This window comes from Globicephala melas, chromosome 18 (assembly GCF_963455315.2).
Source record: "Globicephala melas chromosome 18, mGloMel1.2, whole genome shotgun sequence".
In the NCBI taxonomy this organism is placed as follows: domain Eukaryota; kingdom Metazoa; phylum Chordata; class Mammalia; order Artiodactyla; family Delphinidae; genus Globicephala; species Globicephala melas.
The window spans coordinates 65,008,870-65,032,673 of record NC_083331.1 but is presented as its reverse complement, the minus strand read 5'-3'; the positions used below and the strand labels follow the sequence as shown (position 1 = coordinate 65,032,673).

The 23,804-nt window shown below is 35.7% G+C and overlaps 1 protein-coding gene across 3 annotated transcripts in view; it reads left to right on the top strand.

The window, feature by feature from the left end:
- Positions 1-23,804, top strand: part of UGGT2 (UDP-glucose glycoprotein glucosyltransferase 2) — a 191,643-nt gene that overhangs the window by 93,438 nt on the left and 74,401 nt on the right. For all 3 annotated transcript variants that reach the window (XM_060287968.1, XM_060287969.1, XM_060287970.1), the window contains exons 21-25: positions 4,990-5,196; positions 8,553-8,684; positions 13,809-13,933; positions 15,710-15,805; positions 20,366-20,468. In XM_060287968.1, coding sequence (XP_060143951.1) covers positions 4,990-5,196; positions 8,553-8,684; positions 13,809-13,933; positions 15,710-15,805; positions 20,366-20,468 — 663 coding nt within the window. The remainder of the gene's footprint in view (positions 1-4,989; positions 5,197-8,552; positions 8,685-13,808; positions 13,934-15,709; positions 15,806-20,365; positions 20,469-23,804) is intronic.

Genomic DNA, 23,804 nt, shown 5'->3' with positions numbered 1-23,804 from the left:
TTTTGTTGCAATGGTAAATGGGATTGTTTCCTTAATTTCTCTTTCTGATCTGTCATTGTCAGCGTATAGGAATGCAAGAGATTCCTGTGTATTAATTTTGTATCCTGTGACTTTACTAAATTCATTTATTAGCTCTAGTAGTTTTCTGGTGTATCTAGGATTTTCTGTGGATGGTATCATGTCATCTGCAAACAGTGACAGTTTTACTTCTTCTTTTCTGATTTGGATTCCTTTTATTTCTTTTCCTTCTCTGATTGCTGTGGCTAAAACTTCCTAAACTGTGTTGAATAGTGGTGAGAGTGGGCAACTTTGTCTGGTTCCTGATCTTAGTGGAAACGGTTTCAAGTTTTCACCATTGAGAACGATATTGGCTGTGGGTTTGTCAAATGTGGCCTTTATTATGTTGAGGTAAGTTCCCTCTATGCCTACTTCCTGGAGGGTTTTTATCATAAATGGGTGTTGAATTTTGTCAAAAGCTTTTTCTGCATCCATTGAGATGATCGTATGGTTTTTCTCCTTCAGTTTGTTAATATGGTGTATGACGTTGATTGATTTGCGTATATTGAAGAATCCTTGCATTCCTGGGATAAACCCCACTTGATCATGGTGTATGACCCTTTTAATGTGCTGTTGGATTCTGTTTGCTAGTATTTTGTTGAGGATTTTTGCACCTATGTTCATCAGTGATATTGGCCTGTAATTTTCCTTTTTTGGGATATCTTTGTCTGGTTTTGGTATCAGGCGGCTTTGTAGAATGAGTTTGGGAGTGTTCCTCCCTCTGCAGTTTTTTGGAAGAGTTTGAGAAGGATAGGTGTTAGCTCATCTCTAAATGTTTGATAGAATTCACCTGTGAAGCCATCTGGTCCTGGACTTTTGTTTGTTGGAAGATTTTTAATCACAGTTTCAATTTCATTCCTTGTGATTGGTCTGTTTATATTTTCTATTTCTTCCTGGTTCAGTCCTAGAAGGTTGTACCTTTCTAAGAATTTGTCCATTTCTTCCACATTGTCCATTTTATTGCCATATAGTTGCTTGTAGTAGTCTCATGATCCTTTGTATTTCTGCAGTGTCCGTTGTGACCTCTCCTTTTTCATTTCTAATTTTATTCATTTGAGTCCTCTCCCTTTTTTCTTTGATGAGTCTGGCTGAAGGTTTATCAGTTTTGTTTATCTTCTCAAAGAACCAGCTTTTGGTTTTATTGATCTTTGCTATTGTTTTCTTTGTTTCTATTTCATTTATTTCTACTCTGATCTTTATGATTTCTTTCCTTCTACTAACTTTGGGTTTTGTTTGTTCTTTCTAGTTGCTTTAGGTGTCAGTTTAGGTTGTTTGAGATTTTTCTTGTTCCTTGAGGTAGGATTGTATTGCTATAAACTTCCCTCTTAGAACTTCTTTTGCTGCATCCCATAGGTTTTGGATCGTCATGTTTTCTTGTCACTTGTTTCTAGGTATTTTTTTATTTCTCTTTGATTTCTTCAGTAATCTCTTGGTTATTTAGTAGCATATTGTTTAGCCTCCCTGTGTTTGTGTTTTTCACAGTTTTTTTTTCTGTAATTGATTTCTAATCTCATAGCGTTGTGGTCCAAAAAGATGCTTGATACGATTTCAATTTTCTTAAATTTACTGAGGCTTGATTTGTAACCCAGAATATGATCTATCCTGGAGAATGTTCCCTGTGCACTTGAGAAGAAAGTGTATTCTGCTGCTTCGTGTGGAATGTCCTATAAATATGAATTAAGTCTGTCTGGTCTAATGTGTCATTTAAGGCTTGTGTTTCCTTATTAATTTTCAGTCTGGATGATCTATCCATTGGTGTAAGTGTAGTGTTAAAATCCCCCACGATTTTTGTGTTACTCACAATTTGCCCTTTTATGGCTGTTAGCATTTGCTTTATGTATTGAGGTGCTCCTATGTTGGGTGCATAAATATTCACAATTGTTATATCTTCTCAATTATGCAAAGTACAGTTGACCCTTGAACAATGCAGGGGTTAGGGCCACTGACCCTCTGAGCAGTCAGAAATCCACTTATAACTTATAGTCAGCCCTCCGTATTCAAGGTTCCACATCTGCAGATTCAACCAACCACAGATCATGTAATATTGTAGTATTTACTACTGAAAAAAAATTGTTTTTAAGTGGACCCATGCTGTTCAAACCTGTGTTGTTGAAAGATCAACTGTATATTCTTTGACTACAGTGTAATTAAGTTAGAAATCAATCACCAAAAGAAAACTAGAACATCTCTGTACATTTGGAAATTAAGAAATGCTTCTGTGTAACCTGTTGATACAAAAATGCACATTTGAAAATATTTTTTGAAAGAATTAAGATTTGAATGACATTAAAACTTGACAGATACAACTAAAACTATGTTATATCTGAAAAAGAGAAAGGTTGAAAAATCAGTCATCTAAGCACAAATCTTAAAATTTAAAAACAGCAACTTAAACTTCTATCGAAGAAAGTAAAGGAAAAGGAAGATAAAGATAAGAACAAAAAGTAATGAAATAGAAGACATACAGTAGTTAAGGTCCACAAAGCCAAATTTTTGTTCTTTGAAAAGACTAATAGAATTGATAGAAACACATGGTAAAACTGGTCAAGAAATATGGAGAAGCAGACCCAATCAATCAGTGCTCTGATAGAAAGAGGGGATGTTACTCAAGATTCTGTGGACATGACAGAGGTAGGAAGAAGGAGTTTTAGTTATCAAAGGAATTAAATCTGTAATTTAAGATATTCAAAAGAGAAAACCCCAGACTTATATGACCATACTAGTAAACTGTACCAAGCATCAATCTAACACAAATTTTTTTCCAGAGAATAGAAAAATAAGCAATACATTTCAACTCATTGTACAAGGTCAGCATTACTTCAAAACCAAATGCGTAAAAGGGCATTATATAAGAATGGAAAACTGTAGGCCACTCTTACTCATGGACATAGGTGCAGAAATCCTAAACAAGTGAGTAAAGGAATAAACATTATAAAAATCAAAAAGGAAAAATTAAAATTGTCTTTTTTCCAAATTGTTTTTACAGAAAATACATATAAATCCACAAAAAGTTATTAGAATTCATTTTTTAGTTTAACTAGGTTGCTGCCCAACAGGTCAGTATACCAGAATTAAGTCTAAGCATTACAACAAATAAGAAATGCATTTTAAATAAAAAATCACTTACAATAGTATCAAAAATATCAAATGCTAGGAATAAATGTAACATAATATGTTTAAGACTTTTACACAATAAAATATTGAGAGAAAATTCAGAAGTCTTACATGAATGGAGAGATATACCATAATCATGAATTGAAAGAGTCAGTATTTTAAAGATGTTCTCCCCAAATTGATGTATGAGTTAGGTGCAATTCCAATATGAATCTGAGCGTGTTTTATGGAAATTGTCAAGCTGATTCTCAAATTTATATAGAGATTCAAAGGACCAAGAATAACTAAGTTACTCTTCAAGAAGAGGAAGGTAGGATAATTGCTCCGCTGGGTATCAAGATCTTTCATAAAGCTATACAACTGAAAACAATTTGGATAGAAAAATAGAGCAGTGAAAGAAGACTAGAGAATCCAGAAACAGACCCATGTATATACTACACGTGCTTTATGATAGAGTTGACCTTAAAGAGCAGTAAGGGTGGTCTCTTAAACTTTCTCCTTTTCACATCACACTCAGAAATCAATTCCAAATGGATAGAGATCTAAACATAGAAAGCAAAATAATAAAGGTTCTCAAAGGTAACAAAGGTTATCTTTAGGACTTGAGAGAAGAGAAAGATTTGTAAAATAGAACACAAAACCCAGTAGCAATGAAGAAGATTGCCAGTAAATTCAACTACATTGAAATTAGGGACTGTTTTTTGTCAGAACACACCAGCAAGAGAATAAAAGGTCAAGCCACAGACTAGCAGAAGTTATCTGCATACGGGTAACCAAAAAAGCACTCAAGTCTTAGAAATGAAACCCTTATAACTCAGTACATAAAAGGCAATTATCTCCAATGAAATACTGGCAAAAGATTCAACAGACAAATCAGAAAAGAGGCCAATGAACATGTTAAAGAATGTTTAATATCATTAGTGATGAGAAAAAGCAAAATAAACCTAATGAGATATCTTTACACATCCACCAGAATGATTTAAATTTAACACTCTGACAATACAAAATGTTTATGAGGCTCTGGGGTAGTGGGACTTTCATATGTTGCTGGTGGGAGTAAAAATTAGTCTAACTATCCTGAAAAACTCTTTTTAACATCTCCTAAAGTTGAAGATATGTATATTGTGTTTGTAGAGTGCCAAAGTGAAAAAAATTCAAAGGTCTAGCATCAGTAGAATGGATAAAGGAGAGTATATTCATATGGAATTCTGTATGGTACCAAAAAAAAGTAACTATAGCTACTCCAAACAGTGTTGGTGAATCTCACTATCATGTGGAATGGAAAAAGAGTACAAAAGAATATATAGTGTATGATTACATTCATATGACGTTCAAAGTAGATTAAATGTTTAACGATGAAAACATTGGTGGTAAAATATAAAGAAAAGCAAGAATGTTATTACTATGAATGACAAGATAGTGGTTGTCTTTAGGAAAGTGGGAAGGTGAAGTAATTGGCAGGGGATATGAAAGATGTCTGGGTTGCTGGCAGTGCTCTATTTCTTGACCTGGGCGATATTTTGTGGGTTAATTCACTGAGCTCTACAGTTTTATTTTGTGCATTTTTATGTGTGTTAGTTTACACACACACATCCAAAAAGAGGCCAAAAGAATCATGATGCAAAGAGGAGAGAATTAGTTAATAAAATGATTGTTTTTAGACTATTTCAGTGGTATACCGCATTCAATACATTCAACAGGAAGACAGTGAAAGATGTTGTATGGTAAAGCGAGCAAACTTAATTGGAAAGAAGAAAGTTCAGTTGTAAAAGGATAGGTAAGATACTGATATTTTTCACCTATAAATGTGTTTTGCAGGAAGTAAGTGTTCATGGTCGGTTGGGAGTTATTTATAATCCTACATCAAAAATAGATGAAGATAACACAGCTATTTCCAGAGGAATTCTGGCAGCTTTTCTTACACTGAAAAACAGCTTTTTGAGAAACTTTCTCAGGAAACTGGCAGAGGAAGAAACTGCTACAGCTATTTACTCTGGAGATAAAATTAAAACATTCCTTACTGAGGTCAGTAGCTATTTGTTTGAAATAATAAATAAGTATCTTGCATATTTCAAAAGTATAAGTCAGTGTGCTTAGAGATATCATGTTAAAAAATCATTAAGCATAATCAAACGGGGATAATAAACTTTCCTTTACAGTGGGAAAAGATGCATGTTACATGATACAGCTTTGCATAGAGGCACTTAACAAATCAAATTTCATATATTTCAGCTACTACTTCATGATCCTTAAAGTTAAAGGCATTCTAGTTAGGATACGTACTTATGTGAAGCATTAGGAGTTAAAGGATTATGTGAATAATCCTCAGTTATTTCACTCAAGGGGTCCAGTACAGGGAAGATTCTAAAGACAGAAGCTGATCCTCTGGAAGAAAGATTCATTAATCCATTCAAAAAATATTTATTGATTGTCTACCAGACAATGGAGATAATACTTATGAACAAGGCAGATAGAGTCCCAGTTCTTATGGAGCTTACATTGTAATGGGAAAGACCAGGTAAGTGGTATTGGAAAGATATAAAGAAATATAAGAAAGTAAACAGTTTGAGGGATGCTCTTTTAGCTGGAGTGGTCAAGGGAAGTCATCTCTAAAGAGCTGATGTCTGAGCAGAGCTCTGAATGAAATGAGAAGTCAAGCCGTGGAAAGTCTACAGACTTTCTTTACAGAGAAGAATATACCAGGTTCAGAACACAGCAGGTCTAAAGGCCTGACACAGAGACAGTCTTGCCAGGTTTGGGGTATAGGCAGAAGGTCATCATGACCAAAGTAGAGTGATGGAGAGACTAGTAGGAAATGAGTTCACAAACATAATCCCAGATATTTCAAGCACTCATAGGCATAGTAAGGAATTGAATTTTTTTCTGAGTATAATGGAAAGTCATTGAGGAATCTTGTGAGATAAATCATCTTGAAAAAGATGACTCTGGGTGGCATGTGAAGATTTGATAGTAGGTAAACAAGAGTGGAAATAGGATGAACAATTAGAATGCTATTGCAACAATCCAGGTAAGAAATAATGGTGTCTTGGAGTAGATATTGGTGGTGGACATGGTGAGATGGTATATACGTAATATCTGTTACAACTGTAGTCAGCTTGAAGAGCTGCCAATTGTATATGACATGTGAAAGTAATACCCAAGGATTTTGTCTTGAACAGCTAGAATTGTGGTGTCTTTTTTTTGAGATGGGGAAGTCTTGATGAAGAGAAGATTGGGATACATAGGGGATCAAGAGTTAAGTTTTGTGTGTGTTAAGTTGGAGATGTGCCTGTTGGACATTCAAGTGGAGATGTTGAGTTGACAGTTTAGTAAATAAGTGTGGGAATCAATGGAGGGTATAATGTTTTGTTTTGTTTTGAGAGTCATCAACATTATATATAATTTAAAGCTAAGAAACTGGATGAAATACCTTGGAAGTGAGTGGGGCAGGGGTTGGAGAACAGAGGGACTGAAAAAGAGCCCTGGAACATTCCAACATGTAGAGGAACGCAAGAAAAGGATGATCCAGTAGAGGGGACAAATGGAACAGCCACTGGGTTAGGAAGATAACCAGGAGAGTGTGATATCCTAGAAGCCACCTGGAGGAAGTATTTCAAGGAGGACATGATAAACTATGCCATATTTCTTGAAATTAGGCTTCATAATGAACCATTTTATTTGTTAAGGTGGTCATTGGTGGCTTTGATAAGAAGTTTCAGAGAAGTGATAGGTATAAATGTGAACTGGATTCAAGAGAGAATAGGAAATCAGGAAACAGAGACAGCAAGTATAGGTAGCTTTTTAAAGAAATTTTCCTATGTGGGGAACAGAGAAATATTCTGTAGCTAGAACAGGGCTTGAGGTCATGGAAGGATTTCACTTATTTTTGGTATGCTGATGAAAACAGTCCATCCAGAAAATGAAAAAAGATGAAACGGAGCAGAGCAAAGTGGGAGGATAGCTCTTGCGTAGCTAAGAGGTGCTGGGACCCAGTGCACAAGCTGTAAGTATTGGCTGAAGAATGGGGTAGATTTTTTGGTGGTAGCAAGATGAGTACTTTACTTCTGATTGATTTTGTCCTCAAAAGAAGGTCAAGTCATTAGCTAAGTATTAGAATAGGAGTAGGTGCTCTTAGAGGTTCGAGGGTAGAGGAGAAAATGTCAAATATTTTTCTAGTATTCTGCGAGTGAGAAAGTGAATTAAAAACATTATAGTAAGATTTCTGAGGGCCCACTTGAGGTTGATAACCATAAATTGAAAGTGAGATCAATGTTGGCTGCATGCTTTTCTCCAGCTGTCCTAAAGCTGTTTGGATCCAGTTGCAGAGTAAGCAGAGATGTGTTTAACCAGGGTTGAGGTTTTGCCAGGTGAATAACTGAGGGGAAGCATCCAGGGGAGGTGAGCATGGAATGTTTCTGTTATAGTAAAGGGATCAGGGGTATAACTTGGTTAGGAGGAAAATGATAATATGGAAAGTGTGATGGACAGTAAATAAGTGGGGGGGTCAGTGGACTAAAGGGTTGAGTAATGGTTGGTCTGGTGACACTGGGATGAATGAGCTAGAGAAGGTCAGCAGATTGTGGTCAGAGAGGGGTTGACTGAGACAGAGGTTTGGGAAATAAAGATCTAGAGCTACACTGTCTGATACTGCAGCCACTAACTTCATGTGGCTATTTTAAACTTAAATTAAATTAAATTTAAACTCAGTTTCTCAGTCATACTAACCACATTTCAAGTGCTCAGTACCCATCTGTGGCTGTGTGTTGGACAGCGCGGGGGAACATTTCTGACCTTGCAGGAGTACCAGGGACGTGATAGAAAGTCAGAATGTAAGGCCCTCCCTGGATCTACACCCAGGTGATTTGTATGCATATTTAAGTTTGATACACACTGAGATGGCAAAGATTACTTTTGTATTTCAGAGTTTAAATGCACTGTTACTAAATTGGTTTCATGGGATTGGTATAATGGAATGAGCAGGGTATTTCTATTTTAAACAATAATTTTTTTAATTGAACACACCAAAATGGAGGTACTGAATTCAGAATTTAATAAACATTGTATTTCATTGTTTAATGTTAAATTTTATTTAAATTGATGTTTCCTAGCATTTTACTAATCAGTAATCCACCCAAAATTCTCAAAGAATGAGTAGCAAACTGTATCTACTTGTAACAGGATTTACAGATATTGTAATTGCCTTGCCAAAGAAGGATTCTTTTTTTAAATGTGGTTTCAGAACAAAATAGTACTTTTTAAAATCACAAGTTAATATAATTTAAAATTTTATACTAATATATTAAAGTAGGCTATGTTTAAAAAATTATTTAATGTATTTACTGTTCTCTTACTGGTTTTATCATTCTTAACTTATACCTTAGGGAATGGATAAAAATGCCTTTGAGAAAAAATATAATACCATTGGAGTGAATATTTTTCGAACTCACCAGTTATTCTGTCAAGATGTACTTAAATTGCGTCCTGGAGAAATAGGCGTTGTCAGCAATGGGAAAGTAAGTAAAAAAAGCAATTGCTCACTTTTCTCAGTGACACTGTGATACGGGGGTGTCAAGCGTTTTCTGTCGCAACACACACAGAGGACGGTGCTCATGTGCTAGACGCGCCAGACAGGTCTCAGCGTAAATAAAATGGCCACTGAGATATCCAGTTCGTGGCACAGTACCTGTTTCTTCACCCCTCCCTCCCATTGGTGATAACATCGGATGCAGCTAAGGATGTTTTTGGGGGATAGCTTTTATAATATAAATATTAGAACAATTTTGTATGCATTACAACATTGTGATTGAGCACTGTTGTAAGCAGGTGTGAAAAGTACATTCTGACATCTTTTTCTTCTTGTAGCTTTTTTCTACAATTGATTATGTTAAATAACAATACTGCAAGTTTTGAACTATAAAGTAGTATTTATTAATATCATCTTTTAAAATCTATAGTAAAAATCACTCTTACTCCCACCATCCTAATAAAATTTATGACTAATAGTTTATTGTTTTACCATCTAACCCTTTTTTCTACTCTACATAGCCATGTCTGTCTTTTTAAATACATAATTGTGATGCTATTATATATATATAATTTTATATCATACTTTTTTCTCTTAGTATATCATAAACGTGTATATGATTAATTAGGGAGTTTTAATAGGTACATACAAAATTAGTGGATGATAGCTGCTTATTAATATTTTTTAGTATGATAGTCTGGTTATCTTTCTCAGGAATGGTTTAAGTTTTTAAAAATTGAATCTGGTGCTTAGGTATATTTAGAAATCAGCTAATGCAGTGTGTTTGACGTTATCTCTGCTTGAAGCATCAAATTACGTATCCCTAAATCCTCTTCAAAGCTGTAGTGTCTTCTCTGTTTTCTACATTTTTATGAGCTCTATTCACCTGCGTGCTTCATTCCTGTGTCATCATTCCCTTAAAGTTATGCTTATTTATTCCTTCTTATCTGCATCTATAAATAATAGAAATTGGAGAATAGTGAAGGACTCATATCCACAAGCATCCACAAATCACATATTTCCGCTTCAGTGTAACTGTTCTTGAGCTAATTGTGTTAGCTCCTAAAAATAGTTAGACGCGGGTTCGTCTGTGTACAGTGCTGTTTTACAATTGGTGACAACCGTTGCCATTTATTATTACAGTAATATAAAATATTAGTGAATTTTGGTAATGAGCTATGTGAAAGCCCAAAAATGGCATTGCTTTTTTTTTCAACAGTTGCTTTGGGAAGAAATCTAACTTTTTAGAACAGTTTTAAAGTATATGGCTACCTTCGGCTCTGTCAGGCATTTTAAGAGATAAAAAGAAAAAAATTACAGCCTGCTGTATCTGTTACGTTGCCTTTTGGTTATGTTGATACATTACGGAAAAGCTACCCTATGTTTTCTTTTGTCATTGTTTAATATAATTCAGATATTGTTACCAATATTAGTGAGAACAAATATAGTTATGTTCAACTTATTTCTCTTAGAACTGTTTTCTTCTCACTGCCCTTGAAATTGATGAAAGCATTTAGATGTAATTTTGCATCTGCCATGAACCAAACATTCTTCTAGAATCTGAGAGTATAGTACTGAACAAACATGTTTCTGTGGTGTTTACACTTTGGTGAGCAGGGACCAAAAAAAAAATAGTGTCCTTACTGATAAAGTGTTATTTGGACAGAGAACCAAAGGAGGTGAGGGAGCGAGCCATGTTGCATATCTGGAAGGGGAACGTTCTAGGTAGAGGGAACAGTGAGTACAAAGGTCCTGAGATGAGCTCACATCTGTGTGTTCTAGGAACAGCAGATATGAAGAGAACAGGAGAGAGGTACATGGAGGCCAGGTCAGGTAGGGTTTTACTCTGAATGAGTTGAGAAGCCAATGGTCCTGGGCGGGGGATTGACATGAACTGACGTTTCATTTGGATCACTAGTGGCTGTTACATCAAGGATAGACTGTAGGTGTTAGGAAACCAGTTAGGAGCTATTACAGTAGTCCAAGTGAGATGTGATGGTGGCCTGGACCAGAATGGCTCTAGTGGAAGTAGGGAGAAGTAGACGTGAGGTGTATTTTGGAGGATGACCAGGAATTGCTGACAGACTTACAGTGGGATGTAAGAGAACTACGTGACTAGCAGAATTGAGCTGCCGCTGTTTTAGGGAAAGGAAGACTGCAGGAGGAGTGGGCTTGTTCAGAAGGAGTGGAAAGGGCAGATAGAGAATTCAGTTCTGGACGTATTAAGAGTTCAGTGTTCAGTTCTGGACCTCTGAGTAGACTGGTTGAGTTGACAGCTGAACGTATGAGTTAAATTCGGGGAGAGGTTGGGGCTAGAGATAGATATTAAGTCAGATGACATTGACTTTTTGTGTCGACTAATGGAAAATTGTAATTTTGATTATCCTTTTATTTGTAGGACTGTGGTTTGAAAACAAAAGTATGATATATTTGAAAATAAGTACTATGGTTTATGAACTATAATGTAATATTATACTGTGTCTCAGAGCAATGCTATGAAACACAATAATCATAGCAATTGTAACAGATAGTTATAATTCTGAACCAGATAGTTTAATGATTAAAATAATTCTGACATTTTAGAATCAATCTTCATTTTGAACCTGTCCAAATATTTACGTTAGAATTGAAACGTATTCAAAGTTAAAATTGTTTATAAATGATCAAACTGGGGTGTAATGATGATCTCATACTTTCTTACTGCCATGCTAAAGAATTAAAAATCTATATATTTTGAGATTAAACAAAACCCTAAAAATGCTATTGCTATAATTATATTTATTTTTATCATGTTACATATTTACAAATTGATGAAAGACGTGGTGTGGCAGAGAGAAGGGAAACAAGGCCTTTTTGTTTTAGCTAGGCGAAGCTGGATTCAAATTCTGGTTGCACCATTAATTGTATAACCTTTGCAAGACTTGGTTTCCTCATTTGCACAATGGAAAAGGTAATAGTCTGTTTTAAAGTTGCCAGAGAGATTAAATATGCTTTTACACATAAAACACATAGAACAGCCCCAGACACAGAGTACATTTTCAGCAAATATTAACTTCTGTTTTCTCTTTAAATATTTGAAGGCTATCATGGGAAATATGGGTACATTTATAGATTTGATTTGCATTGTATTCATTGAGAGTCAGTATAGAATCAAGCCCAGTTGATCCAACTTCCACGAGGGGGGAGAGATTTTTAGCTCAGTATGTGGAAGAACATTCTAACAGAGTTTTCTAAAATTGTAATGATCTGTCAAATGAGGTAATGCATTTCTGTTATAGCAGTTATTCTGTATGACTGAAAAATCACATTTCCAAAACGTTGTAAAGATTTAAGCTCCAGATAGGTTTTATTGTACTATTACGTGATTTTCAAATTTAATGTTCCATTTCCCAATTTGGCCATTATGTGATTTTATACTATTTAAGTTGCTTTATTCCACAAACATCATATTCATCTTTAAGTAGAAGAACTAAGACACAGAAGAACCAAGTTTCTGCTAGCTGTTTGACACTGAACTTACATAGGTGCAATAGAGCCGGTTTTCTGGTGAATTTAATCAGTAAAGATACCCAATCTTGTTCATCCCTTAGGAAAATTATTTGAGATTTTAGTTCCTTATTCTAAGTTATTAACAAAACTACTCAAGTCACTAGAAGTGGTGTAGATAAAATTCAGCTCTTTTCCAGGCCTCTCCTATTCACAGTCAAAAAAATACAGCATTAAAAGTGCTTTGAAAGTTACCTTAAAAATGATAGCAAATCTTAAGGAAATGAAATGTTTATATGTGTACTTTTAGTATTACAGTGCCCATTTTTTGTCCTTTTAAGAGCCCAGGTTTTATGTTTAAAGTGAACATGGTATTTATTTAGCTGGATGCCAACATTCCAACTAATATCACCTTTGATGTGAGCAAATGAGAAAAGATTCAAGAACTATACTTCATTAATTTTTAGAAAATATTAATTGCAGAAGCATATGAAGGGGAAGTAAGAAAATGCACTGCAGGGCTTCCCTGGTGGCCCAGTGGTTAAGAATCCGCCTGCCAATGCAGGGACATGGGTTCAAGCCCTGGTCCGGGAAGATCCCACATGCTGCAGAGCAACTAAGCCCGTGCGCCACAGCTACTGAGCCTGCGCTCTAGAGCCTGCAAGCCACAACTACTGAGCCCGCATGCTACAGCTACTGAAGCCCGCGCGCCTAAAGACCGCAATGAAGAATAGCCAGCCCCCGCTCGCTGCAGCTAGAGAAAGCCCGCGTGCAGCTACGAAGACCCAACACAGCCAAAAATTAATTAATTAATTAATTTTAAAAAATCCACTGCAACCATTTCATTCTGGTTGACATGTTTTCTAGTTGTTTGTCATTAAGTCTAATTGTTTAGTGCATAAGACTATGTCAGGGCTCACCTTCTACATCAGGCTTATGTTAATAATTTTATGATGATGCACGTATTAGCTTTTCCAGAAAATGATAACGGTAGCAGAGTTGGGGTGGTTGTGGTGGGATAGCCATCCTGAGAAGTTCAGGTATCTGGGAATTTTACAGCTTCCCCGCTCTGTAGTTACTGGTTTAAAGCTAACCTACAAGACCTTGCTGTGCTCCAGACAGTTTATACAGCATCAGTTAGATGAAGATTGGTTGGTATTATTAAGTAATTATGGGATTTGTTTCTTGGTTTTTGCTCTTTTATGCCTTGTTTATATATTAATTCATATCTGCATAGTGTAGACTACAATTTACAGATTAAATAGGAAAATACTGAAATTAAAAGACTTATGGAATATAGACAGTTGCTTTGATAACTTACTTTAGAATGAAAAGCTTTAGGTTTTCGGAAGCATTATGTCTCAAAGTAAAACTTTCAAATGGAAATAATTTGCTGATTTTTTTGCCACATTGATTTCGGTATTGATGCAAATGTTATTTATAATATCAAAGTGAGGAAATAGTTTTCTCTTGTTTCCCAGGGGACTTAGTAAATTGTGGGATTAATAGCCACCATCTGTTTAATCTCTAATCAATATTTGCTTCAAGAAATATCTATTTGATAAGAAAATACTTGTCCCAAATTGGTATCTTATAGAAGATATACAATAATATAACTGCTTTTAAGTTCTTAGGACCTTTAGATGAAGATTTCTGTGCAGAAGATTTTTACTTGTTGGAAAAGATAACATTGACTAATTTAGTAGAGAAAATTGAAGACATTGTTGAAAATACAGAAGTCAACTCAAAGAAGTAAGTATTTAAAATTGTAAGAGCAATTCATTTTAGAGTTTGGTATTTTGTATCCGATTTTTTCTTTTTAAGATTAGAAAATGTTTCAAATACACACAGAAGATATAATAAAAGACATGTAGAGAATATAAAAAAACAGCAGATGATAACCATTTGCTTACCACTACCAAACTGTAGATGTTAATATTTTGTTTTGTCTTGATTGTCCCATTCTCCTCCCTCCCTAAGAGGTAACCGTTTTCTCAAATGTTGTGTGCATGATTCCCATATATGTGCTTATACTTTTGCTTCATATGTAAATATCTATTATTAGTGTTTGTGTTAAAGTCTTGACTTTTTTAGAGATATGCTATTATACATAGGCTCCTTTTGCAGTCTGCCTCCATAAGAGCTTTATCCATGTTCATGTATATAGAGCGAGCTTATTCATTTCAGTTTCTTTTTAGTATTTCATTTTGTGAATATACTGCAGTTCATTTATATACTCCATTACTGAAGTACAGTTAACTTGGCTTTAGTTTTTTACTATTATGTGAATGCTATCATGAACCTGGTTTACATGTGTCCTTGTACTATGTGTGAGTTTCTCTAGAGTAGACGAGTGTTGTTATTGGGCTGTAGGATAGATGTACCTTCGGCTTTACCAGATGTTGCTAAATTCTGTCCTTCAAAGGAGTTGCAACAATTAACACTGCCACCAGAAATGTATAAGTGTTCGTTTCCCCAAGTCGTCACCAATACTTGGTGTTACGCAACCTGTTAATTTTTCCTATCTGATGGATGTGAAATTGCATCTTGTTTTAATTTGCACTTCCTTGACTTCTAGTAAAGTTGAGTATCTTTTCATATGATTGTTTTAATTCATGTTTGCTCTTCCTCCAACGTGCCTACAATTTTATGTATTAGAGAGTGTGTGGCCAATAAATAAATACCTTAAGAAAGTTTACGAGTAGATTATGGTTTGGATTAACCCATTTATTTTATGTTTATTAAGTGGCCATTAAATGTAATGCTCTGTGAAAGATATGGTAGGTATTACAAATTAAAATAATATACAGTGTACAGGACCTGTAGTCCAGCAAAACATGTTATAGTAGAGAGATGCTGACAGTACTGACAAGGTTCTCAACCACTCTGACTCTAAATTTCTTTGTTTATAAAATGGAGATGCCTATCTTTTCTCTCTTTCTTTCTTTCTTTTTTGGTGGAGGGGGACATTTCTTAAAGTTCAGCTAACATTTTCTGTTCCAGCATATCATTGAACAAATACATTTTCTCTATTATGGATTTTTAAATTTGGTTATATTTAATCCAGGTATTTATTTTGTACAATTTTAGTTTTCAAATGAATTTGAAACCAAAGAAATCTGGGCTTCTCAACTATATTAAAAGTTCTTTGAAAGTAGTTATTCTATCGTTTAATTTTTGTTCTTCCTGCTCTTCTTTCTTTCCTACATGGGTCCCAGTGCTTGGATATATAACCAGCACTCAGCAAATATTGACTTGAATTAAATGATTCTCCATATTCTTATAGACACTATTAGGAACACTTATGTGTTTAAATATCATATCAATGATAAGAAAAAATAGGATGACTTTAAAAGCAGCAGTCATTTTACTTTGACAAATTATACAAGTTTGGAAGAAAGGTCATGTATATACAGTTTGTCTATTGGAGATATTTTACATTAAATTCCCCTTTCTTGAGACATTAATTGTGACATAAAATATGGACCTTTCTTTCCCCCCCAAAACTCATTTATCTTGTTTCTCCAGCCTGAGTGACCTTGTTATGAAAATCGATGCCCTTCTTTCCTCTTTACCTAAACATGCATCTCGGCATGATGTCACATTTCTTGAGGAGAATCACAGGTAAGATGTATTAGTGCTGTTTTTCTCCTGGCACTGCATCCTATACTGAATTATGGTTACCATATGTATTCACAATACAGCAAAAGTTAAAGTAGAATTAAAAGTTGTTAGAGAATAAATGTATTTGACAAGATAGGGAAAAGAAATTTTAGTTAATTATATTCTAGCAAATAAATGACATATATATATATATATACACACAGATATATATATAGGATATGAAGTTTCAAGTAAGTTAAATCTAATATGATTTGTCTTATTCTCATCTTTCTTCCACATTCAAGATCATTTGGAATTTTTGCAGTATAATCTTTATAAATAATAATATCTTTATATTCTCAATGTATAAAAGGCTCAGTTACTGAAGAATTCTGCTTAATAAAGTGTAGACATGTACAACAGAATATCCCAAACTGTGTTTCATGGAACATTACTCTGAAATGTTGACAGATATCTTCTGAGGGAAAAACTGTAGTCAAGTAAATTTAGAGAATACTGAACCTTTTGGGGTGGAGGAGTGAGATTTTCAGTGTGCATCAGCATATTGACGATTATGAGATGTGGTGTGGCTAAAAGAAAACAAAAGAAAAGTTCATTTTTGGTAAACTCAACAGTTGGGTAACTTATTCATGGAACACTTTTTTTGTTAAAAATTTATTATTTCATAAAAATTAGGTTTCCAAAAAGAGCCATCAGAGAAATAGTGTTTTAGAATAATAAACTAGTTTATAATTTTACTGTATAATACTTCCCCTCTAAGATATATGAAATAAAATTCATCAAGTTCTATCTACATACATAAAATAATCTGAGTCCCCAGCAGGAACTTTTTTTTTTTTAATTTAAAAATTAAGGACCACTTAGAATGGGAAAAAATAATCAGTTAGACATTATGTAACTAAACTATAGACATGTTTTATTTTCTTTTTCTAATCACTGCTCTTATAAAGCTAGAATGAGACAAATTACTTTATCGTAAACTTAAAATGGCTGGCACTTCCTGCTAAGTTTTCTGATTTTATGGTAGATGTGATCTTACATTGCTTCTGTTTACTGTATTACAAGATAACACGTTCTTTGGCTGTAGAAGGTCTATCTTTTGAGGTGTCTTCACACATGTATAGTAGTATCATTCTTAGGAAAAATTACTTTCTAAAGAGAAATTATCTAGCGCTATTGGGAATGAAATTTTTATTTTTTTCAGGTAACTGAGATTCAATACTTTTTTAAGTATTTTAAACAATTTAGTGGAATTCTTTTTGCAAACGTCTTTGATTTCTTAAATACCATATGCTGAAATAATTTAACACAAATTATTCACAACTATCATTGCAAACATTAATCACTATACTGTTACACGGTTATGTTATATTTAGGAACTTTGACGTGTTTGGAAATGTTTATTCCCACATTAAATGTCTGAAACATTTGATCTTTCATAGGTTATTGTTGTTGTAGTCTCTGCTTTCTTTCTTTAGCTCTCACATCAATCAATGTGTCCTGCTGCTTTTAAGCCTTTTTTTATATGGAAGGATATGATGTGACTTTGTGACAGTGGTTTACAATTCTCCAGTTCTTTTCTATTTATTTCTGGGGCATTGTTACGAATATTTATAAGTGGATATGTAGTATATGTGTATTGGTATGCATCTATGTTTATACAATAATACATACTCACCTAATGCCTGCCTTTTTTTAAAGGCAAAGTCAGTAATCTTCCACTTTTCTGAGTTCGTGTGTATAATTTAGGTATCTAACTTTTCCTTCTGTGTGTTTACACTTGTTGGTACGATCTATTCATCCACATCAACGTTGGTTGTATGGCATAGCGTGAGCTTTCTTGTCAAAAAAAAAAAAAAAAAGAACAGCTTTTTGATCCCAGTCTACCACTTACCTAGCTATGTGACCTCTCTTAGCCTCAGTTTCTTAGTCTATAAAATATAGATGATGATCCCTACCCTTCAGGGGTTTTATGAGATTCAGGCCTACTGTCTCAAGTATAGTAGATCTTTATTTAATGCGTTGTAGCTATGTGTATTTGTTACACAAATAACGAGGTGCTTCTCACAACTTGGAAATAAGAGAACTAAGATTGAACCTGAAAGTTAAGCCATAAAATCAACTCGTATTAATCAGGGGAGAAATGTGAATACTTACCTTAAATGTAGGATCCATGTCAGCAAGACTTAATGATAATCTGATTGAAGGTCTTAATTTATTGAAGAAACAATGACTTTGTTGGATTTCATTTGTGTTGGAAGCCTAGAGAAAGAGAGAAGCACATTAGCAATGCTGGGCTGTGTAGTCCGGGTCAGTCAGAGCAGTAGAATCACTGTTGCACACACACATGCGTGTGTGGTATATATGTATGCATATGTATATTGGGAAGTGTATAGATAAGAATTTATGTATGTATGTATGCGTGAATGAATGAATTGTTATAGGATTTGACGTTACACAATTGTGGGAGCTGGTTAAGTAGTCTCTGTAAGGCTGTTGACTTTCGATACTGGAACTTTAAGTTCACAGGGCAGGCAATTAGGAAGAGAGGTAGCTGTCAAGATGGGAGAGAGTAAGAGAGAGTTGTCAAGAGCAAGCTGGAATCCCACAAGTGTGGACTGAAACCTGTGTCAGTTCTTGTTGCCTCTGACCTTCGTGCATAGCAGGTGTCCTGCAGAAGATGGGAGCCCTATCACAGTGCTAAACACACATACGTGACCTAGGAGTCAGAGAGTAGAAGGAGGACCTTGGGGAAGGTAGAACCAGTGGGGGCCTCAGGCCAACGACGTTGAGTCAGCAGATCAGTAACAAAGTGTGTGAGCTAGAGAATGGTTGCCGCCCCCTCCTGCCCTCCAGATATCCTGAGAATCTCTCTTCTGGCCCACCCACCAGAAACGTGAAGGAAAGGGAATTCTGGAAAATGTCCTTCAGCCTAACCAACACACATACTACACAGGTGATGGGAACTATGGGATTCTGATTCACAGAACCTCACAGAATTGGTAGTAGTCTGGGGGAAAAAACTTAAAGTAGCTGTCAACAGATGCCTACTTTAGCCATAGTAATGTCTCATGAAGCATATAGAAAACAACCACTTTTGACTAGTGCTACAAGTATGACAGTAATTTGTAAAATTTTCACCAAGGAAACTAAAGGAATTAACCATTGTAGATAGTCTCTTTAATTTAAAACATCCGATTTGTAGCCCTAGTTTCTAGCAGCAATTATCTACCAGGATTTGTTGTCTGATTCTGACACTCCTGTTTAAACATTATTAACTCTTATCAACTGCATATAAAATAAAGTGTCTTTCATCTCTCTAGGTCAGAAGACCCATATTTGAAGGGAATTTTACATTAGCTTTTATTTGATTGCTGAGAAGTTATTTCACTGCAGAAGTCTAGATATTTATAGTCTTCTTGTACCAAAGAAGACTAAGATCCCTGTAGTCTTACAGGGGTACAGTTTGATTTGGTAAAATCTTTTTACCTTTGTAATATGTAAGATATTTAATTTATACATCTCCAGAAAAACTGATTTCCTGTTATTGTAGTGTTAAAACAGTAATCAATTGGACTGTTCTGTACTTTTAATTAAATACATCCTTTAAACTTTCCATTAAATTGAATATAGAATGGATTATCTCCTACTGGCCTCTTCTGTGCTTTTAATGATTTTCCCAACATTTTCCTTTAAAGATTAGTCCGTCTTCTAACTTAGATCCGTGAAATTCAAAAACGGAAAGGTCAGAGGGGAGGAGGTGTGAAGAGGATGACTTAGGTCAAAATAATATGAAAAATTTGGGTGTTTTTCCCCTGAGCTTTCCTGTTATAATATGTTGGGTTTTTAAAACTAGTAAGTTTAATAGAAGTACTGAATAGTTAATTCTGTCATTCTCAAATCTGAGAAAATATATTTAACACAGAAGCATCTTTGTTTTATTTATTTATTTATTTTATTTATTTATTTTTGGCTGTGTTGGGTCTTCGTTTCTGTGCTAGGGTTTTCTCTAATTGCAGCGAGAGGGGGCCACTCTTCATCGCGGTGCGCGGGCCTCTCACTATCGCAGCCTCTCTTGTTGCGGAGCACAGGCTCCAGACGCGCAGGCTCAGTAGTTGTGGCTCACGGGCCCAGTTGCTGTGCGGCGTGTGGGATCTTCCCAGACCAGGACTCAAAGCCGTGTCCCCTGCATTGGCAGGCAGATTCTCAACCGCTCTGCCACCAGGGAAGCCCCTGTTTTATTTTTTTACATTGTATGATCCATGAGAATTTGGGGGGCTTAAAATGATAAAGTTTTTTCACTATCATAGCATTGTTCTTTGAAGAGTTTTTAAAAAATCATTCGTCCATAATTTCTTACTTTCATTTTCTCTAATCTTTGCAGCTTTCTAATTTATTGAACACAAACATTAAACTTTTAAATTTGCATTTCCTTCTGTGAAATAACCAGGATTTTTAATCCAGTGAAAAAGAAAGAAATTTATAAGAATGTACGTAGCTAAGATTAATTAGGCAATTGAATAAACTTAACTGATCAGTGTTCATCTTTTATTTTTCTAGCATTATAAAGATAAATTCTCAGCAGAATGATATGTCCTTTGATGTCATTGCTATTGTTGATCCATTGACAAGAGAGGCACAGAAGATGGCACAGTTATTGATTGTAAGATATCATATTTTATTAAATATTATATATATTTATTATATGATATATACTACTTTTATTTTGAAATTTATAATCTTTTCAGGTCTGTTTTCAAGTATAATCAAATGTCTGCTCTTGATTCTTTCATACAGCATTCTAAATAGATTGTCATATTTCAGTGTAGAAAATGAAATGATAGAGGTATGCCTATGGTGTTATGGCAGTACCAGGTTAGGTGTTAATGTGGACGTAATTGCTGTCCCCATCGCCCCCAAAATTCATATGTTAAAGCCCTATCCCCAATGTGACTGTATTTGGAAATAGGGCCTTGGGGAAGTAGTTAAGGTTAAATGAAATCCTATGGGTTGGGCTGTAATGCAGTAGGATCGATAGCCTTGTAAGAAGAGGAGAAGAGAGATCTTTCTCTCCTCACAAACATAAAAAAGAGTTCATGTGAGTACACCACCACCTGGCAGCCGTCTACAAGCCAGGAAAAGAACCCTCTCCAGAAACTGAATATGCCAGCACCCTGACATGAAATAAAGTTCTGTTGTTCAAGCCACCCAGCGTTTTGTTATGGCAGCCTGAGCTAACTAATACAAGCGTCTTCCCATCATCATCTTTCTTACCCCAGGTGTGGGGAGAATGGCTTCTGGAGAAGCTGATGTCTAAGTGTAATTAGTATAATAAGCTTAAAGTATAATAAGTAACATTAGCCAAACAGGTGAAGCTAGTGGAAGAAAGAACATGAAGGCTATGTTCGAGAGGTTTGGCCACTGTAACAAGAGCAAAGTAACGGTACCTTCAAGTCTGAAGTTGATTTCTGTCATCTCCCCATCCCACTGTAAGCCACTGGAGTTGCCAAGGCAGCTCCACACGTGAGGGACTCAGACATCTTCTGTACTGTTCAGCCATCCTCATGAAGCAGCTTGTTTCCAGCAGTCTAAGATCACAACATCCTCTCTGTATTTGTGCAGCGGGAAGGGAAGAACAAGGGCCCAACCCCAAACATATTCCATCCAGTTGCATCCCTCTGACCAGAATGTAGCCAGCCAGCCAGCCAGCTGCACCTGGTCACAGGATTCTTCCCCTAGGCAAGTAGAGGAGAATGAGTCTTAGGAGACAGATAGCAGACTCTGAAAGGACATTATGTGGCTTATCCTTGTACTGAAAATTTTAAAAATTCAAATTGTGATGCCGCTTTCAGTAGCTTAAATTTGAATAAGCTAGTTATGTTGGAAGGCTCTATTTTTTTTTCTGATGATGTTTAAAATTTTGGGATACTTCTATTTGAAATTACTCAATACTGTTTCTTTTAAAGACACATCACAAAATATTCTCAGAAGAGGAAACTATTTGTTCTTTGACAGTTTACTTTTGGAAACAGGCAAAAGTAATTAGATATTAAGCCTGGTGAAAATGTAGATGATCAAGCTGGGTCATACTGGTGTATATTCTATCAAAATTTCAAAAGTTTCTCTCAGAAATTAGTTTCCCTTTTCAAATCAAATAGGAAAAATGGGTGATAGGTATCTGTTATAAATGCATTTATTAATGTGTACAAATAATTTTGGAAACCCGTTGCCATTCTACCTATTCAGTGTATAATCAGGGCAAACTTCATTCCACAGCTGATTTACTTGCCTCATTCTTTCTTTCTGCATTTGTATACCTTCAAACTTCAACTTCTTTAGACACACTATTCCTATTAGTCTCTAGAAAACAGAGATCAGTAATCATACCTATGAGGAATGGAGGTAGTATGATTCCCTATTCCTATGGGGATTCATTATCCAAAAAAAAATTGCTTACCTCTGAAGCTTTTATGTAAACATAGAATTTAGGAATAAGAAGTATGGGTTATACAGAAATATAAAATATGGAATTGCATTCCAGTTTACATCATTGGTAACAGTAGCATACTTTGTTTCTGAGCAACTCAGAACCTCACATAGCATATTATTTCTTACTATAGAGAAAATGTATGCTGTAAATTTGTGCTATAAAGCACAAATTAATTTACTGGAAAAAATGGTCAGTGTCGCATTTAACACTTGGAAGAAAGAGTGGCTCAGCAGCCTCCGTTGTAGCTAATAGGAGTGATAGAATGGGAATTAAAACTCACAGCTCTTAAATCCTTGGTCTGTACATTCTAATTTCTCCTCGAACCTGTATCCTTTCCCTTCCATGTATCTGTTTTAGTCTTCTCCTTTTACCTATGTCCTTTGTTGTCTGATATCTTTCAAATCTTCACTGACTTGTTGCCTGTATGGAGGTGGGGACTATCAACATTAATAATTCTCCTACTTCAGTGCTCTCGGGCAGGGGTCCCCAACCCCGGGCCACGGACCAGTAGCGGTCCGTGGCCTGTTAGGAACCAGGCCGCACAGCAGGGGGTGAGCGGCGGGTGAGCGAGAAAAGCTTCCTCTGTATTTACAGCCGCTCCCCATCGCTCACAATCCCACCTGAGCGCCGCCTCCTGTCAGGTCAGCGGTGGTATTAGGTTCTCAGGAGCGCGAACCCTACTGTGAACTGCGCGTGAGAGGGGTCTAGGTTGCGCACGCCTTATGAGAATCTAATGCCTGATGATTTGAGGTGGAGCTGAAGCGGTGATGCTAGCGCTGGGGAGTGGCTGCAAATACAGATTATCACTAGCAGACAGGTTTGACTGCACAGAGACCATAATAATCAGTTGCTTGCAGACTCATATCAGAACCCTACCAGTGAGTGGCAAGTGACAACAAGCTCAGGGCTCCCACTGATTCTGCATTACGGTGAGTTGTATAATTATTTCACTATATATTACAATGTAATAATAATAGAAATAAAGTGACAGTGAATGCAGTGCACTTGGATCATTCCAAAACTACCCCCCACCCCGGTCTGTGGAAAAATTGTCTTCCACGAAACCAGTCCCTGTTGCCAAAAAGGTTGGCGACCGCTGCTCTAGGGAAATAAAAAGAAAAGAGAGTATTTTATCTGTATGTAGCCAAGACCTTCCTACATCTTTTACAGTGTAGATGAAATTCCAAAAGGATCAGGGCACCCTCGCCATCGTTGTTGTGAGGTCACCACTTTGTCTTTCAAGTCAAGGTTCTAATAATTATTTTACTTGTTCTTCAGTAGTAAGGAAATTTGGATACCAGTAAAGAAAGTCACACTAGGCAAAAGGTAGGCAGCATAACCTTTGGGCAGTGAAATCAACTGTGTGGATTCAAATCTTACTTCTGCCATGACTTGCTGTGTGATCTCGGGCAAATTACTACCTCTGTCTGTGCCTCAGCTGTGTAAAAGTAGCTACCTCAAAAGGATGTTGTGTGAATCAGATGAGATAACGGATGTCAAGTATTAATG